The sequence below is a fragment of the Sesamum indicum genome, linkage group LG8, assembly GCF_026168435.1.
Source record: "Sesamum indicum cultivar Baizhima isolate 11 linkage group LG8, ASM2616843v1, whole genome shotgun sequence".
NCBI classification, from domain to species: domain Eukaryota; kingdom Viridiplantae; phylum Streptophyta; class Magnoliopsida; order Lamiales; family Pedaliaceae; genus Sesamum; species Sesamum indicum.
In genome coordinates this window covers 1401546-1421368 of record NC_142664.1, presented here as the reverse complement: position 1 = coordinate 1421368, position 19823 = coordinate 1401546, and the positions used below count along the sequence as shown (strand labels likewise).

General features: G+C 33.1%; 3 protein-coding genes across 3 annotated transcripts; 1 reads left to right on the top strand and 2 right to left on the bottom strand.

Annotated features, from left to right (window-relative positions):
• Positions 1-2680: 2680 nt before the first annotated feature.
• LOC105167379 (external alternative NAD(P)H-ubiquinone oxidoreductase B4, mitochondrial) lies at positions 2681-7334 on the top strand (the record flags this gene model as incomplete). Its single annotated transcript, XM_011087066.3, has 9 exons — positions 2681-2962; positions 3575-3778; positions 4141-4391; positions 4728-4947; positions 5047-5151; positions 5878-6135; positions 6219-6340; positions 6622-6741; positions 7080-7334. Coding segments are annotated over 9 exons (1650 nt in total), but the record flags the coding sequence as incomplete, so codon positions are not given.
• A 5572-nt stretch (positions 7335-12906) lies between these two features.
• On the bottom strand, positions 12907-14641 carry LOC105167378 (uncharacterized). The gene has a single exon (XM_011087065.3). It carries the CDS (start codon positions 14518-14520, stop codon positions 13066-13068), a length of 1455 nt encoding a protein of 484 aa, XP_011085367.1. The 5' UTR covers positions 14521-14641; the 3' UTR covers positions 12907-13065.
• Positions 14642-16835: 2194 nt separating this feature from the next.
• LOC105167377 (uncharacterized) lies at positions 16836-19823 on the bottom strand. The gene is made up of 4 exons (XM_011087064.3): positions 19593-19823; positions 19357-19427; positions 18051-18137; positions 16836-17135 (listed from the first exon to the last, which is right to left on the bottom strand). Exons 1-4 carry the CDS (start codon positions 19717-19719, stop codon positions 17112-17114), a joined length of 309 nt encoding a protein of 102 aa, XP_011085366.1. The 5' UTR covers positions 19720-19823; the 3' UTR covers positions 16836-17111.

Below are 19823 nucleotides of genomic sequence, written 5' to 3'. Positions count from 1 at the left end.
ATTGTTACGACTTGTTAATTTAAAAAAGCATAAGAGATTATATACAAATAGATACTAAAATATAATATAAAATATGTAATTCTCATATTAAACAATTATTCTATGAATATTAGAATTTACAAAATTATTGATTAAGCTTGTTTTTTTTATAAAAATTAAATGTATAAATAAAAGTACCATAGTTTATTATTATCTAAAATAAAATGTATGATATTGATTAATAATTATAATATACGGTCAATTTTAAATATAAAATTGATAAATATTAAACATATAAAAATTTTAAAAATAAAAAAAATATATAAAAAAGTTTAGAGAAAAAAAATACCTCGCGAGTGTATGAATAGAAGAAATATGTTGAGCTCGAACTCGAGTCGAACACAAAATCGAACTTTAAATGCCTCAAAATATTAATTAAAAGTGATTTTGAATTAACTCATCGTAATCCATTGAGATCTTCGGAGGTGTTCGACAAATATATAATATAATCACTTTTAGATCATTCAAACACAATAATATGCCTGTCTGAAAAGTTTTTTTATTTTTGTTTAATAGAAACTATGATTATATACTTATATTAAATTATTAAATTGAGAAAATATATATATATGTTTAATTAGTAAATTGCATTACGAAAAATATATTATAGCTAATTGTCTTGGTTAATAATAAATAATCATAGCGAATATTTATTAACAACGACCACGCCACAGTTATTAACCGTGATTTTTGCGAGAGTGGCTAAAATATTTGTCATGGCTAAATCCATGCCAAATGTTGTTACCATAACTCTTAGCTGCTATAAATATTTTTTTCATTGTGGAAAAACTAATTTTTTGTATTGATTTATTAATATGTGGATAAAAATAGTTATTTACCACAATATTTAGTCATAATCATTAATATTATAGTCGATAGGTTTTTCTTTTCTGGTGCTAATACTACAATAACCTCACATTCAGATTAAATAGTCATCATTACTGACATTAAGTGAGACAAATTCATATATATATATATATATTATATATATATATATATATGGAAAAGAATTATTTTAGTTCGCTAAGTATGCCTAATTTTAGTTTTAGTCCGATAACTATGTCTATTTTTATTTAGGTCCAGTAACTTATGAAATTGCTTACTTTTAGTCCTCTGACAGATTTTTGGACATTTTACCCCTTTGCAACTTTTGAAAGACAGTTTTAGTTCATATGCACTCATAGGGATAAAATTGTCCGAAAATCTGCCAAAGGACTAAAAGTAAGCAATTTCATAAGTTATTGGACCTAAATAAAAATGGACATAGTTATCGGACTAAAATTAAAATTAAACATACTTAACGGATTAAAATAATATTTTTTCCTATATATATATATATAATGGGACTCGAACTCATAAACTGATGGCATACCCAGTCAATCATAATTGTATAAACAAATTATTTGAAATTAAGTACCATGTAAAAAGAATAATCAAAATTTATATCAAGTGTCCAAGATTTGGACCAAACTCATCCTAACCATATAAAAACAAGGGTCCGGGAGCATGCACTTGGATCCAAGAGTTTCTGCAAACGAATAGGAAATAACCCTCCAGAAACCGACACGTGTGCGACTCCTTAACCTTCCTCCCATTCTCACGTAACAATGCAATATAAACTTGTTTCTTCACCCACTTGAATTTTTACTGCATAAATTTGTACAGTAAAGAGAGGAATTTTACTGTGTGAAAATCGACGTACAAGTTAGAGAGAAGAATGAGTGGTTATAGATATTACCAGAAAGCTTCAAAGGCTTATTACAGCCATCCTCATCTGTCCAAGTTACTTGTTGTTTTTACCCTCAGGTTTTAAATTTTTCACTATCTTCTTCTCTTCCTATACGTATTGTTAAGTTACGTATTGTGTATATATACGTATTTTCTGTAACCTTTTAGATTTCAGGTATATACACATACGTATACGTATATATATGTTGATGTTTGGATTAGTTTGTATTTTATGCTTTTGCTCCACTTTGCATGTCGTTTTGTTCAATAATTTGACATTTATATTTGGCTTATGGAACAAATTAAATGTATATTTTTTGGTCAAATCCAATTAGTAGTCCCATGTGAAAATCCAAATATGCACAAAATTCCCGTAAATTAATTAAAAAAAAATGAAAAACCAGTTCACTATTTTGAACAAGTATTTAACATCTTTCGTATTTTTGGTCTAATTATATACAAATTGATGTATTTTTTTCTACAATATTTGACATACTTATAAACGTATTTCTTTTTATTGGTTTTATTTCGTACGTGTAATCTTAGTCTCTATCTATTTTTAATTTTATTTTATTAAAGAATTAAAATTTTGATTTGAAATAGTAAAATAGTTTTGGAATTTCTTTATGTGTAATTTTTTTAAGAAAAAAATTCTTAGATTGTTGCAATTGAAACAAAGAAACCTCGTATATATCATAATTTCTTTGTTTAATTACGTAGGCACCCAATACAATCACGTAATTCTTAAAGTTGAAACAAAAGATCTCTCGTAGAAAATTTTGACGGTAAAATTGTTAGGTTGTACCCCGGAACCTCATGTGTCAGAGTTGTATATATGAATAGTTGAAATGAGTGTGTTTATTTTTTATTTTTTATTTTTTTTGATGGATTTGATATATCTTGTGATTACTGACAAAGTGGTGGTGGAGGGCTACTGGCTGTCTCGGACAACAGCCCGTTGAGCGCTGCATATGCTGATGCGGGTCAGAGGGATATAACGAAGAAGAAAGTGGTGGTTCTGGGAACCGGTTGGGCCGGTACCAGTTTCCTCAAAAGTTTGACGCATCCGTCGTACGAGGTTCAGGTGGTCTCTCCCAGAAACTACTTTGCTTTTACTCCTTTGCTGCCCAGCGTCACCAATGGCACCGTTGAAGCCCGTAGCATTGTCGAGCCCATTCGGAATATTGTCAGAAAGGTACGTATCAAAATTAATTAATTAGTTGATTTGGGAAGCTTAACAAATCATTTTTTTTTAAAAAAAAATTATTTAAATTATTTTCAAATTCGATTCATGTTTGATCTAAATAAAATTTATATAAATTCAATTAAATTAAATCAAAGCACAATTCAAAAATAACGACTCAAACAAACTTCAACAGTGACGTTCTCGACTTGCACTCGAATCATTTACATTCATGTTCATAAGAGTTTGATAAACTGATCAAATCAAATCCAAATAAAAAATTTGGTAATCACTTTTTATTGTTTACTTTTTCAAAATTTTATATTTTTAATCTCAACATGATCAAAACTGTCACATCCCTATAATCACGGGATGCATCTTTCCCGGTATATATATCTAAGAGGCTAAGACACATGAACCCGTTTCATAGCATTATGTATTTTTCCGTTTTACACATAAAACGTGTTTGATCTACAAGAAGGAAAAACCATACATGAATGCCAACAAGCATAAGAAATTTGGCATGATAGATAAATATAGAGTTGGATGTAACATCATTGCCCATCAAGTGTTTGATATATTTCCTAATTAGACTTGTGTTGTTTCCTTTCCTATATATGGCAGAAAAAATTTGATGCTCAGTTTAGGGAAGCTGAATGTTACAAGATCGATACGCAAAACAAGAAAGTACACTGCCGAAGCCAAAAAACCAATTTAGGCGGGGTTGAAGAGTTCACCGTCGATTATGATTATCTCGTCATAGCAATGGGTGCTCGTTCAAATACATTCAATACGCCTGGCGTCCTCGAGCATGCACACTTTCTCAAGGTAACTTTCACCCTTTATGCCTATCCATTTTATTAATTCCTTCAGGGGTATTTAGGTCTTTTACTTTTTCCGCTCAATTTCTTGACTAATAATATTATAAAAGATAGAGGGGTCTATTTTTGCAAAATTTCAGTATAATTATTCCTATTCATACTATTTATTAAGGGTGAGGGTCCTAGAGAAACTAGTTTGGTGTGCATTACGTAAATTACAAAAATGCCCAGTATATTATTAAAACAGAGAGGGATGTTTCTATAACTTGATCCTTGGTAAGTACCAATGGTATAAATACAAGTAGCCCATCTTTTGTTGTGTCAATTGATGCTCTTATCTGAACAGAAATGCAAAATTTGTTCCTGTAGGAAATAGAGGATGCACAGAGAATTCGGAGAACGGTAATCGACTGTTTCGAGAGGGCTAGTCTGCCGAGCGTCAGCGAAGACGAAAGGAAGAGGATTCTGCATTTTGTCGTGGTGGGAGGTGGCCCGACCGGGGTGGAGTTTTCAGCAGAGCTTCACGACTTCGTCAACGAGGATTTAGCCAAACTCTATCCTACTCTCAAGAAACATGTCAAGATCACACTTCTTGAGGCCAGCGATCACATTTTGAACATGTAACAAATGGCCTTGGAATTCTTCCTTAGAGGGTGCTTTGGGCCAGCCTATAAGCTCTTTAAAACATTACATAATATGTTTTGGAGTTTATAAGATTGCAAAATATTTCGTATTTTTTTTGAAATTGAGCTTATAAGTTCATTTAAAAATGTTCAAGAAATTCCAATCTCATTTTCAAAATTTTAACAAATTAGTCCATTTTTTTAAAAACATTTCCAAACCAGGATCTAACATTTTTATAAACTCAAACACATTAAACTAAGCTGAGCCAAATACCCCCTTAGTCTCTTTACTGTATTCCTTTACATTTCTACTTAGTTTGTGAAAATTTGCAGGTTTGACAAAAGGATCACAGCATTTGCTGAGCAGAAGTTCCATAGGGATGGCATTAACTTGAAAGTTGGATCAATGGTTACCAAGGTAACGGCAACTGAAATATCCACTAAGGAAATAGCCACTGGAGAGACGGTGAATACACCATATGGGATGGTGGTCTGGTCGACTGGGATTGGAACTCGGCCTGTTGTAATGGACTTCATGAAGCAAATTGGACAGGTTTGTTTGCCTAGTTTTATCTCCTTGTTTTCTGTTGTATTGGGCTATTCTTTTAGGCTTTTACATAGTATCGCATGCATTTCCGTTTGATGAGCACAGACAAATAGGCGAGTATTAGCAACTGATGAATGGCTACGAGTGGAAGGATCTGACTGCATTTACGCTCTAGGTGATTGCGCCACAATAAATCAACGTAAAGTCATGGTACGCGTCTCTCTCTCTCTTGTTTTCTGTCGATTAATAATTTGATCCACATTTAATCCTCAAGGCTTTTATGATCAGTTTATGTGTTCAAAATGCAAATGGTATATCGAGTTATATAATTATTATGTTCTCCAATCCAGCAATATAAGCCATCTCTATCGAAAGTAGAACTGTAAACTAGAAAACTGAGATTTGGTTGGTTCTAATCTCGGTTGTCTTAGATGACATGCTGGTCTTCAGCTGGAGATAGGATCCACAGCTAGACTTCTATCTAGGGTATTCAGTTGATCTGAAAATACAGCCATTTTAAGTTTGTTGGGGTACCCTCTAGTTAAAACACTATGATTCTTAAGTTAGGCGGGTTTCTAGAATAAATCAGGCAGAGTCGAAGAGTTAGATTTATGAATGCATACATATCAAACATGATGATAATTGCCTACCTGTCGAAGAGTTAGATTATAAATGCATACATATCAAACATGATGATAATTGCTAGATCAAGGATCGTTACGACGGATTGGCGGGCAAGACGAGTCAGGCACCATTCAACCTCGATAAAAAGACGGGGATCTTCATTTTGTTTAGTTGTTTTAGGGCTTTTCAAGGGTCAAATGATCTTTTGAAGGGTCAGTTGAAAAATTAGAAACATACACCTCCAGGAGTTTTATGCTAGTGCCTGTGCTGTTTTAGTCGATCTCGAAACTTGAAATTCCAACTTCTTACCAGGAAGACATCTCGGTGATCTTCAACAAGGCAGATAAGAACAACACGGGGCGTCTCAAAGTCGACGATTTCAAGGAAGTCATCAACGACATCTGCGAAAGATATCCCCAAGTGGAGATCCACCTGAAGAAGAGGCAGCTTAAGGACTTTGTTCATCTCATGAAGCACTCACACGGGGACGACGAATTCAATATTGAGAAATTCAAGTCGTCGCTCTCTGAAGTGGATTCCCAGATGAAAAATCTCCCCGCAACAGCACAGGTGAAACGAATGCATCGATCAGAACTTTTTACGTTTTCATTTTTCCATGAATTATGATTATTTATGCGCTTTCTTTCTCTAAGGTGGCTGCTCAACAAGGCACTTATTTGGCCGACTGCTTCAACCGGATGGAGATCTGCGAGAAGTACCCTGAAGGCCCATTGAGGTTCCGAGGGGCAGGAAGGCATCGGTTCCGTCCATTCAGGTAAGGGACGACTTCTTGTGCTATAGTTGTTTGTTAGCAGAACCGCAACTTTATCTTCTAATACGAACATTACGTTGATATATAAATTTGTGAATACATGATCACAATTACTGTCGTTGGTCGGATTCTGTGCCTTTTTATTTCGAGCTCTTGATGATTGCTTCCGAACATTGAGGCCCGGAATCAGTAAGGTGCATGACGGGCCAATGTTTTAGCTTTTTCATGACAAAATAGTTTCGGAAATCGTGGTAACTTGTCATCTGCTGACTCTATGGTTGAAGGTACAAGCACTTTGGGCAGTTTGCTCCGTTGGGTGGAGAACAAACTGCAGCTCAGCTTCCTGGAGACTGGATTTCAATAGGTCAGAGCACACAGTGGTTGTGGTACTCTGTCTACGCCAGGTATTGATCTAAACGAACAAACCACACGTGCAAAAGAAAAAGAGAGAGATCGTTCATCTTCCTCGTCCAGGAATCGGATAATCTAGTGCCGACCCAATTCGGTCGAATTTAAATCAATTATAGGCAAGTACAATACATTTGTGAGTGATTGGTGTATAGTTTGGGAAAAGTGATCAATCACATAACAAATGTTATACACTTGCTCTATGATTGATTTGATTCTACTAAACTTGGTTCGAACAAAAATTTTCCAAGTAGAATCAATGATTAAGGAGTTCTTTGGAACTATTACACGAGACCATATACGTAAGTATGTGTTTTATTTTACAATAATGCAGCAAGCTGGTCAGCTGGCGTACGAGGATGCTGGTGATCTCGGATTGGGGGAGACGTTTCATATTTGGAAGGGACTCGAGTCGAATTTGAGAAGAGATGATAAATATATCGACGGAAAAATATCAATTAATAGTACATTTTTTTGCAGAAAAACATACATAAATTTCGTTACTATTATGGGCAACATGCCTTTATTTACTTCGCAATAGGGATTTTGTAGCACTCTTTAACAATACTATACATATATTTTTCCTAAATATCACATTTAAAGTAAACCTTATTTTAAATATATAAATAAGCACATAATCCAATCTCTGCTGAGTATATATATACATGTAATCTCATCATCACCACTAACAAATATATCATCTCACCCACAAGATTACATACGTCTATTGGATACCACAATATGAAACTCTTATAATTAGTTAAGTCATTCTCATTTTTAATTCATATTTACACAATCCTAAAAAGTGATTTTTATCTTTATTGACGAATGAGAAATTGCATATTGGCTTGACCTGATTGATAGGTAAGGGTCGGACTTAGCCCTTAGTTGGTAAAGATTTATACCTAAAAAAATATTAGCAGAGGAATGAGCATGCAACTCATTAAGTAAGTAACTGACACAATCTACATATGTACATCAAATGTAGTTCAGATAAGACAAAAACGAGCAACATTTATAGAATATAATCAATTTAACTCCAGCATAACTAACTTTATTATATAACATAACTAACTCATAAAAAGAGAATTAGTTAAACTCCTCTTTTTCTAGTTTGCTTACCAGAAGCTGCTAAAGTGTTCTTTTCCACCAACTCAATTTCACAATTTATTATATAATGTTTAAGTGGATCCCCTTGACATGCCACGAAGGCTCATCAATCTCATTTCGCATCATAACTCTTTCAATTTGTATCATAGCTCTTTTTATATTGCATCATAACTCTTTTTACATCACATCATAGCTCTTTTCTTTTCATTTTACCACATAGATCATTAAACAACATCAAGGGGTATTCATATCATAGTTATACCCAGTTTTCACCACTCCTTTATTTTTGCATATCACTATTCTTGTAAGCAACTAGTACTGTAAAACCACATATCAATACATTTCCTTTTAAAAGTATCAATAACATGAATCACAAACATATATAAAAGTAATACCACAAAAAAAAAAGAATATATATAGATAATATTAATTATTTACATATCTCTATCTTACAACACTTTGATTATCAAATAGACAATTACTCAATCCTCTACTTTATCCCTAAATCGTGTTTGAGTGCTGGTATTCGGGAAGAAAGAGAAAGACGTATAAGATTAGCTTGAAATTACTAATAATTACCAAAATTTATATTATATGTATGGAGGGCAATGGTGAATTCTCCCATATTGCAATTGACAGATGCACATGCACGTGCCCCATCACTAAGTCATCCTCATTTTAGTTTATGTAATTTTTTTTTTCAAATATTGCCAAGTTTTAGGAAACTACAAATTGATCCCTACATTTCAAACTTATACAATTCCATCATAAAAATATTTTATAGAACTCTAATTTATTCCATTTAAATTTTAATATATTCAAATTTCAATCTATAGTTTATTTAGTAATTATTTTAAAACTTTTAATACCTACCAACTAATCCCACAATTATATATCAAGTATCTATGTGGATGTTACAATTCTCCTCTTCTAACTAAAAATTTCGTTCTTGAAATTTAATAGTTTATGTGCTCGAGGAACAACTATAGGTACTTCTTTTTCATATTTTTCTTAACCTCTCAATTTGGTTTCTTTATAGAGCAAAAAACAAACTTTAGTCTCCTTTATAGTTATCTCTTTATACCTCAATTTTTTTCATGTCTATTCGCCCTCTGTAATCTCGTACATGCTAGTATACCTTGAACTCAATTTTTTATTTTATTTTATTAATATTTTTTTTTTTTGCTTATCAGACCTCAAGATTCTTTCCACAGAGATTTCTTAAAGAAACATACATTATGTTTGAATTAGTATTTTGCGTGTTTTGTTTTGATTATTTGAAGATAGAAAGAGAAAAATAGAAATGTGTTTGAGACGGATGGTATGTTTGGATTTGTATTTTGATATAATATAAAATAGTTTAAAATAAGTGGTGTAAGTTTGATGTTGGGATTTGGGAAATAGAAGTTACTGTTCATTGTCAAATCATGTCTTTGAATATATATTTATTAATATAAGTGTGTATGTATATAGTATTTTGTTTGTTAGTGAAATATAGTATATATATTTATGTTAAGTAATTTTCTATATTAAGGAATTCTTTTTTATATTTTAAATAATAATTACAAATTTAACGTATAATTAAATACATTATAGTATTGTCTCCAAAATAATTTTGTTAGACTTTATCTTTGGACTGAAAAAACATAATAAATAAAATTCAAATAAAAATTTTAGAATTAAGTATGTATTATTGAATATTGTCCTTAGTTTTCAAATTTCTCAAATATTTCATTGAAATAGGAAAAAAATTTAGTACAAAAAATTTAAATAGTCTAAGTTGAAAAATATTGTAATTAAGAGTTAAATGCAATATACTAACATGTTGAAAATACATTCGTTGGACTTTTATATTTGAACTGATAAATTTTAATAGATAATTGAAGTAATAAAAAATACGAATTAGGTATATAGTAGTGATATATTGTCCTCAGTATTCCAAACTGCTACAATATTTCCGTTAGGTAGAAAAGTTTTCAATATTTTTACTAAGTAGCATTTAGTAAATATCTTTAATATCAATAGTTTCATAAGTTAATAATTATTTTTTAGTAGTAATTATTGATTAGATTTGACATATATTATATATTAAATAATGTATAATACATATAATAAAAATAATTTTTAAAAAAACAAATAAATCTCATTTGCTTTGGTGTGGAATGGATTTGTTTATATTAAATAAACAAATTATAAATTTAATAGATAAGTACGTGCACTACATCGGTTTGTTGGAAATGAGTTCATTGGCGTTTTTATTGATGGTGAAATATTTACTTGATAAATCGAACAATAAACACTTTGCATGACGCATGCAGTAATGATATATTGTCCAATTTTTTTAAAATTTTCCAAATATTTCATTCAAGTAGAGAATGATGTATTGAGTCCAAAATATTTAAATAGTTAAAGTTGAGTGAATTAGTATTGATTAGTTAAAAACAGAACATAGAGAATATTTTTACTCGTACCATATAAAGCTGTCAATTTCTAGGGAATTTGTTCAAATCTAATTACACATCATATAAGAAATGAATGCGTTTAACAATGACAAAATGCTCGAGTAGTTGTTCCATTTTTACTAATTAAATCAATATTTGATTAGAATTTTCATATTCGACCATTGTATTTCTAAGGACCGTCAAGGCGCCATGGTGGGAATCCTTGTGGTCGGCGTGAGCGCACTGTGATGTCTCCCTCACTGTACGTTTGGGCACCCCGATCAGACTGCATGCCAATCGACGAATGTAATCAATCCATGATCCAATCTCCCCCACTTTCGATCCTACATCGAGATTGCATTGTGTGGCTAATGAGGTACTGCGTGCCAGCGATGGGCCAACATCACCATGCGCTACATGTTCCACTGCATCCCAACTGGTAATGTGTGTGTCTGCGACGATGCGATGGTAGAATTCGATATGACAATGGGTGCATCCTCGCGTCCTCTCACCGGAATAAGCATGGTGTTACTACTCTCATTTTCGGTGCATCGAATAATTTTTTTCTTACTGCCTCTTCATCACACACACACATAATTTTTTTTGACCTGTTATTACTGCCTCTTCATCATACCTCCAATTGAATTATTATTTATTTATAACAGGTCAAATAATTTTTTTTATGACCAATTTATCTTCATACATCTTCGCACATTGATCATAGGAGGAAGTATATCATCACCGTTATAAGGGTAATTTAGTTCGAAAAAATTATTTGACCTGCAATAAGTCAGTAATAAGTCAATTGTGGGTAAATATCAATCGTTCAGTTTTTTTTGTTAAGATCACAAATTTGGTGAATTTTGACGTAGGAGACTTATTTGTTAGATGAAAGCAAACCTCATGGGTGTTAGGTGCAATTTCTCAAACTACAAAAAATTTATGTGTAAGTACACCACACCTCAAGAGAGGGGAGTATAATTATCCTTTTTTACTGTATTGATATTTAAATTTAATATTTTTAAATTGTTTAAGTTTTCCTATATATTAGGACAATTTTCAAATAGACAAATATCTTTAAAATTTATTCAGAATTAATCAATATATTTTACATTTAGTTATAAATTTTAATAAAATTATATAATTAAATCACGTGCAACACACGTAGTTGTATATAAAGTCAATCATCTATATACACGTATTAGTATTTTACGATAATTTATGTTTTTGTTATAACTATTTTATCATAATAAATAAAATTTTTTAGTGATAGTTAGCAAAAATATAAAAATATAAGATATCAATTACAATGTGCAGAAAATAAATGCCTGTACATGGTTATATATTTGTTGTAGAAGAATAAAAATAAATATAAAAAAGTTTCCAATTTTTTTATGAATAAAATTTTGAAGAAAGTCCTTATTTTGAATTAAATTATATAAAAAATGATCATAATAATATATAAATATTAATGAAATATTGTTTGAATAAAATAAAATAATTACGAAAACAGATTATAATAAAATAATGGTATCATCTATTTCAAGTTCTTGCACTATCAACGTCATGAAAATATAGAGGATTATCAATAACTAAGAATTAATGAACTAATTAATCTTATTTACATATATATATATATATATTATACAATACAAAAGAAATATTGTAATTATTATTATTATCTTGGATATTGGTTATGTATTATGAAAACTTTTGTATAAACATATGAAGAATTCTAGCATATTATTATTGTTGTTGTTGCTGGTCTTTTTTTTTTTATTATTATTAATTATTATTGTGGTTGAAAGCTGTCTATGATCTACACAAATATGAAATCAAACTCAATTGCTAAACTGTGATTATTTTTTTTAATGAATTCAAGATCAACTCAATACACTGTTAGCCCTCTAATTATGGTGTGATTTGGGTTAGGTAGATCGATTGAGACGAGCCGTTGATTTCATTGAACACCCCTAATTTTGAGTATTAAGATGTGGGCCTGACATTACTAATGACCCTAATATAGCAAGAGTTTTTGCTTGGTTCTAAATGGACTTCAAGATATGAAAAATCACTCGAAAATATATATATATATATATATATATTCAAATGTTGTTTACTAAATGAAAATGACTTTTCCAAATATATATTCAAATGTTGTTTACTAAATGAAAATGACTTTTCCAAATATATATATATATATATTCAAATGTTGTTTACTAAATGAAATTTCATTGCAAAAGTGCTGCAGACATGAAACAAGGCTCAAGATTCCAAGCATGGGGCTTGATATTGCCACCCATGTAAATTTATACTCATTTAAGCTATCAGCCTAACGTTGAATCACACATCATATCATTATTGTGATTCATAGTTTATATGAGTACAAATTCACACGGATAACACCAAATTACCCCGATAACCCTTCTCCAAATATTACTCTTAAACAATCTTAAAGTAAAGAATAAAGTTGTTCTCACTTTCCTACTGCATATTGAAGCATAGGAGAAAGTTTATTCCTTTCTACCATATCTTTTGACCTCAAATGCATCTCTGTGTAGCATTTAACTTGGTATTTCTACAACACATGAAGCAGGGGCAAGATTCAACTTTCTGAAACATGTAAAGCACAAGTATATGCTTGAATAGATTGAAAACAATTCATAACAAAACAGCTTAAATCCACTTATTCTATTTATCACAACAGGCAAAACCAGAAATATGTAGCAGCTCGGGGGGACATAGTAGAATCTCGGAAAGTAAATTCGATCAAGCTTCTTCTTCTTCTGCAAAGGTGAGGGCTTGGCAAAGAGATGGTTCTTCCACCTCCTCATCATCATTACCAAAGACTGATTTCCTCCCAATCAATTCAACCACCTTCTTAGCAGGTCCAGAGTCTCGGGGGCTTTCGTCAAAGCAACGGGCAATCCTAATTCTTGGAAGCAAATCGGGCACAGCCACAATGGACTGAGGAGACAACTCGTCAGCCTCCACCATGCTACCATGAACAACTATCTCGCTTGGGATCTCCCACCGTTTCTTCACCCGACTTTCAGTGCCTAAGCTCTTGTTCTCAGTTGGATTCACACGTGATTTCCCAATGGATAGCGACCGTTTCTTGTCGCCTCTCTTGCTGTCATCCTTGTCATTCTCTGGCAGTGACCTCTTTCTCATTGCTGTGTTCTGATTATATCTGCTGGCCACAACCCTTCCCGGCCTCAATGGCTTCTTGTTAGTTGCCGGGACAGACTTGTCACCATCTTTGAACAGTTTCTTGGGTTGAATTGCGTTGATAACTGCATCATCTTTTTTCAGAATCTTTCTTGAAGAAATAGTGGTCACGGCCTGCCTGGAGGAGACCTGAGTCTTCGCAGCAACTTTTCTCGATTTCGGGCTTAAACTCGAACTCTTTCCTCTCTCTTTAGCCACCACCACCACCTTCTCTTCATCAATCTCTTGCATCTTGAAAAAACAAGACTTTCTCCTACTCTGAACAGGGGTGATCATCTCCAACTTGCCCGTTTGCCTCGATTTCACAGCCCCAAAAATCTCCGAAGGCCCCAAACTCATTCCTCTACGCCCGCCAGAAGCAATTTCAGCAGGCCCCAAACTAACCCCTCTTCTCTGAACCTTTGTTCTTGCAGTCATGGATGAAATCTCTTCAATTTGTTTCTTACCCTCTCCATCTTTAACACACTGTTTCTCCTCCATAAACTTGGCCGGCACGATTCGTCCTCTCTTCTCCACAACTTTCACACTCCTCCCAGCCTTTTCCAGCCTCAGAGCCTCTAATCTTGAGTTCAACCTCATGATTTCAGACTCTATCTCTTCAATTTCCTCATCAATCTTCTTCTCATCCCGGATTTCCCTCCCACCTTCCACCTTCAAAACTACATTTTCTTGAACACCCTTTTTGGAAAAACCTTTGATTCTTGATTTTTCAACAGCCCCGTCAGTGTTTACAGGCTTGAAGGGCGTGGTTGACGATTTGAGAGAAGAATAAACAGAGGAAACCTGATTCTCCGCCACAACGCCCTGATTCTCTTTACCCGAAACAGAATCAAAAGACGCTTTCGGGTCTCCGAAAATCGACTTCAATGAACCCCAAGACTGTCTGTTTGCCGTCAGATCTTCGGAGTTCTCTCCGTTGTCAAAAGCGGCATTGTTCCATATCTGAAGATCTGCAGAAGAATCCACGCCTTGTGGGAATTGAACAACACTCATGTTTCTGTATGGGGTTTCAGATAATTGCGATGGATGAAGATTCTCTTGCTTTTCTTGAGAGGATTCGATGATAAGGGTTTAGTGTGGAGGGGATCTGTATTAGGGAACAAATTTTTGTAATGTGTTTTTTGAGTTTTTTGACCGTTGGGTTCAAATAAACGTTATTGGCTTCTCCGCTCCATCCTGGCCGTTGGATGCCGAACGGCTATTACAGACGCTCCGATTTGATTTAAAGGTTACATTTAATTGACTTGAGAGGAGGCTCCTCCCCTTATCTTATTTTCACTCGAAATCAACTAATTTTTCAGAAAATTTTAATGAAATTAGCAAATTTAAAGATATACTTCTACTCCATCATTAACTATGCCTAAAACTAATATATTAAGCCCTTTTTGCTTGGTTTGATAAAATTATTTATTATATTTAATCACATATTTGGTTAGTATTATTAGAGGTCGGTATTAATTTAATCACATATTTGGTTAGTATAACGAATCACGTCTATTTAACTTGTATAAGTAATCCTACAAATTAATATTTATTTTTTTGTTAGGAAAATTGCAAAATATCCCCTTGTATTATCCAAAAATTGCTAAAAACTTACCTGTGTTAATTAAATAATTAAAAGATCCTTTGTAATTATAAATCCTGTAAAAAAAATCGTTAAAATTTAATAAAAGGAGAGTTGCTTAAACGCGCAAAAACGAGAGTAATATACCATTTTGACCTATTTTTAGTCTTCGACTATTCTGAATGGACAGAATTACCCCTATTTTATGCCATTATCTCCTCTCTTTTTTTTTTTGATTAATTCTTTACCTTTTTCACATTTTATTAAAAAATATTACAACTATTGAACATTTAGTATTCATGGAATACTTATATGTATGTACAACGTCCTAAATTTTTTTTCTTGATTCATTGATTTGTAGGAGATACTCAAGAGCTTTTTTGTGCATATATTGTCAGCATTTTAGAGAGAAATGGTGGTGCCATATTTTATTGTCCTATTTGTGGTTTTTGTTTCTTGAAGGTTTCAATGTGAAAGAAAAAGAGAAAGAGACAAAAAAGGTCCAGTTGATCATCTGAGGAGGTTGAGGTGGATGAGTTGCATCGTATTGACTGCAGAGTGTTCCTAAAATTGCAAATTTGCAATGTTCATCGTAATGTTTTCTATTCCAACAACAAACTGTTTTTTTTTTTTTTCCAAAAGCCGGCTATGCCTAGATGGGGGGATTTGGCGAACCCTACCTGTTTATTACCTCAGAAAACATTATAAAGTATATAATTCAAAAACAGTAAACAAGGAGTACTTACTCCCTTTACAGTCAAAGAAATTCTAATTTATGTGCACAATCAATGATTAACACTGAAAAACAAAGTCTATCCAACTCTAGAAAACAAATAGAATTTGATCTATAAACATTCTCATCCCTTTTGTACGGTGGTCTGACTTGCTGCGTAGTGCCCCGGCCAATCTCTCCCACAATGCCCGACCAAAAATCAATCTCAAGGGCTAAATCTAATATTCTTGAGTACTGTGGCAGAATCAATCTTTTGCGGGAAGAGCCAGTCCCATGAAGATTAAATCTCCTTTTCTGTCCTTCAGCTTTAAGGTTCCTTGGAGATTGAACTCTAACCAATGTTCGTCAGATTCAAAGCAATGCTATTGTTTCATCAAAGACAAATGCACGTGAAGGGCCAAACTGAAGTAGAATAAGAAGAAAAAAATAATTTTTTAATTATGTTTTGATTGATGTTCACAATATTTTCAAGATTGTTTTTATGTATTTGATGACATCACTTTTATATACTTGTTTATGACTTTTATATCTTTCTTTTTTTACAAAAAAATTAGATATTTTGATTTATGACATTGTTTGATGTTTGTGTTATTTTGATTGGTTATATTTTAATTTTTGTTATCAAAATATATAAGAAGACAATAATTGATATTGGTTGATTTCGATATCTTTTAGCATGTTTTTAAAATGTTTTTTATTTATTTTACTTTACAGTTATGTATAAATAATATTTAGTAAAATATTCAAATATCGTATTTGGTAGAATGGTGGTGCCATCCATTCTTTCATGCAAAGTCACAGTGTTAATGGAACATCAATCTTTCTGCACCTATTTTGCAATATTTGGGCATTATGTCTAATGGGGAATACTCCAAAACTAAAGTATACACATTCAGTATATCACATAGATGGCACAAAGTCTTGAGTAGATTGACAGTTGATCAATGTGTAGTATTACATGGTTGAAACTCAACCAAATAGGAGAACCAGTTATGCATTTTGTGCTGAGAATTGAAAGCTCAAAAAGGCATAAAGATTTTATTATCATGGAGAAAAGTTCAAAACAAACTGGAGGTTGTAAACAAAAGAAGAGAATGACCAACCAGCGAAAGAGGAAGCCTCATTCTTCCACAGTAAAAGGTAACAAACATCTGTACCCATCATCTGAGTATTCTAAATAATAATGATAAACTGAAGTCGGGCGGAGAGGAGTTCCTTCATGCAAACAATGAATTGAAGCACATGTTATTAGCACAAAACTAGATTCATGATCCTTGCATCCCCAGCCTATTGTGCTGCTTCCAACAATTTCTGCAGAGGTTAATGTCTCAAGCATCAGTGGAATAAACAGTTTATTTTGTGAATGATTTTACCATAAGGATTTATGAATGTTACATGCAAATGAGTTAGAGATCATTGTTATATAATTAAACTTATATGGTGCATCACAAAGTGGCAAAGAGGTACTCTTAAGGTGTTTGAAGTCACATTCAACAGAATTTTCTGTAAACAATGTCTTAGTTTTATCCTTGTTTTCAGTTGCAGGTATGTCTATTGCCTCTATTTGTGCCAAACGCATGTCTTCCCCACCCCCTTTTACCACGGAAGGGTGTGTGTTGGTGGTTTTGCTTTTGTTAGGGGCTCATGCTGTTCTCCTGGCGAGGTTAATGGCAACAATAACAATAGAAAACTGCGAGATCATCTGCCGCATTCAGCAGCTACTCTACTAAATAATTGATTAAACACTCTCTCGCATCCAACACTCAGCAGTTACATCCAAACACAACTACAAAGAAAATATAAGGTTCAACAAAACAATGAACCATAAACAAATCTGTCTATTCTTTATTTCAACGATCGGTTAGTTGATAAAGCATCAACTAAAACGTGGATTTTGAGAGGATATTTACTCATTTAAGCAAATATACACAGGTAAATAAGGCCCATGCCCCAACCATGTACTCAAAGATTCACATTATTAGTGACAGCACAATTTGATTGCTTTAGAAATGCATGTATAATGTCATCTTAAAGTTGATGTAGACTGGGGAAATATTTATAATCACAGTAATATAGATATTGACAGGAGAATGAGAAAATCAGTTAGCGGCTCAAACGAAAAATAGGGAATCCATCTATCTTGCATATATAAAAGTTCTGCATAATGAAACCAAATCTGTCGGTAGAAATACAAAACTTATTATTTTAAGAGAATGAAAGAAGTACCTCTTCCTTGTCCTTCTTGCCTCCAGTGAAGAACTTGTACCCTCCAAAGATAACCAAACCCCATCCAGATAAAGAGACAATTACAAACTACAAAAACGAAAATATTTAAAAGTTATAAATTGAAACAATTGTAGCAGCAAACTAAGATTTGACAATGAGATGGCAAATAATGTGCGCCTGGACATAGAGTCAGGCAGCAAGCTCACACCCCAGCAGGCCTCCTTCATAGGCCCTAAGAATTTCCTAGAATTTTAATTAGTATTGAGGCTTTCCCCTAGTAACCAATGATCACTGCAACTTGGTCAATTTAGAAAAACCAAAACACAAATTATCTCTTACACCTAACCCCACCCCAAAAAAAGAAAAAGAAAATGTCTCAACCTTCAGCTGATTTTAAATGGCGAATTTTAAATGGATGCCCCATTGATTCTAAAACTAGCTTTAGCTCACATAATCTATATTAACAAGGATTAAAAGACTTATATCATGAGTTAAAATCATAGACTCTACATGAAATATCAATGTCCAAGTATCTTCCATCATTCCTTGCTACAACTGCAACAGCTGACTTTTTCCATTTTATTGTGATAAGAAGTACTTGATCAATTCTGTTCTCTTGTAACTACATAGATAATCATTCTCATTAACAATTTAGAGAGTGTAAATTTTCTCTGGTTGTAAGCCACTTGAACAAATAATTATAACAAGGTTCCTCGTTCTAATCCAACACCACATGTAGATACAACTTTTACATTCATCTGTCAGAAGCGCTTGATCATTCTACTGTGCTCAGAGAATACATTCCTTAAGTTTAAGAAGTTCTCGGGTTTTGGCATCAGTTTGCCTCTCTGTTGCTCGAAAACTCCTATGGTCAAATATTTAAACAGTGTCTATCATGGAACTAAAGACTTAATATCGAAGCATTAACACCTCAACAAAAATCTAATAAGTACCGATATTTAATCAAATCCAATTCTACATTCCGATTCTTCATAGAATCAGAATAACCTAATTCTGTAACCCAGTGCACAAAATTGCAAGCAAGACTGCCAAATCGCTCATTTTCCATCCATTCTCCCATAAATAGCTCTTTCTTTTAGTTAAACTTTTATTACACAGATCTAAATATCCATATGCGGTAATTTTGGTACACAACCCCTAATCTTAAACTTCAACATTACAAGAAACTAATAGAATCCTTGATAGGAAAAATGTTACTCAACAGAATCCGGCAGAAAAGAATGCACAAAATTTTCAAGGTAACCTCCAAAAATTGAAAGAAAAAAAAAACTACATAAGAACTCACATGCTCTTCCTTCCACTTGGATGGACTCATTGGATCTTGCCAACAATTGACTTTTGGCGGCCCATGGTGATCTAAAATTAAAAATCCATTTTTCAGACATATTAGGAAAAATGAAAAACAGCAATTATAATAACCACCGAAGAATATCAAAAGGGTAAACACATATATCGACAATTAGTAGCCAAATGTTCATAATAATGAATGATCAATCAGAAATGAGGGGTCAAAATCAGTACCGGCGGCGCCCGCGAGTCCGCGGCGGGGAATCAGAGAAGACGCTCGTGCCCCCGATGAGGTTGAGGATGTGAGCCGAGCGAGATTTGCGGCCCTGCGAGCCGTCATAGCGGCCAGTGAAGTAGCCATTGCTCTGTCACGGGGTCGTATTCTACAGACTGAAGATTAAGCGAGTGAGAAGGGAGGCGAGCCAAAATGGTTATGGAGTAGGGGATAATGAAGTTAAAGCCTTA

Coding starts and splice junctions, on each gene's coding strand:
- LOC105167378 (XM_011087065.3), bottom strand. CDS start 14,520: ATGAGTGTTGTTCAATTCCCACAAGGCGTGGATTCTTCTGCAGATCTT.
- LOC105167377 (XM_011087064.3), bottom strand. CDS start 19,719: ATGGCTACTTCACTGGCCGCTATGACGGCTCGCAGGGCCGCAAATCTC. Junction 19,428..19,592: donor CGGACTCGCGGGCGCCGCCG/GTACTGATTTTG, acceptor TTTTAATTTTAG/ATCACCATGGGCCGCCAAAA. Junction 17,136..18,050: donor GCAAGAAGGACAAGGAAGAG/GTACTTCTTTCA, acceptor TAACCTCTGCAG/AAATTGTTGGAAGCAGCACA.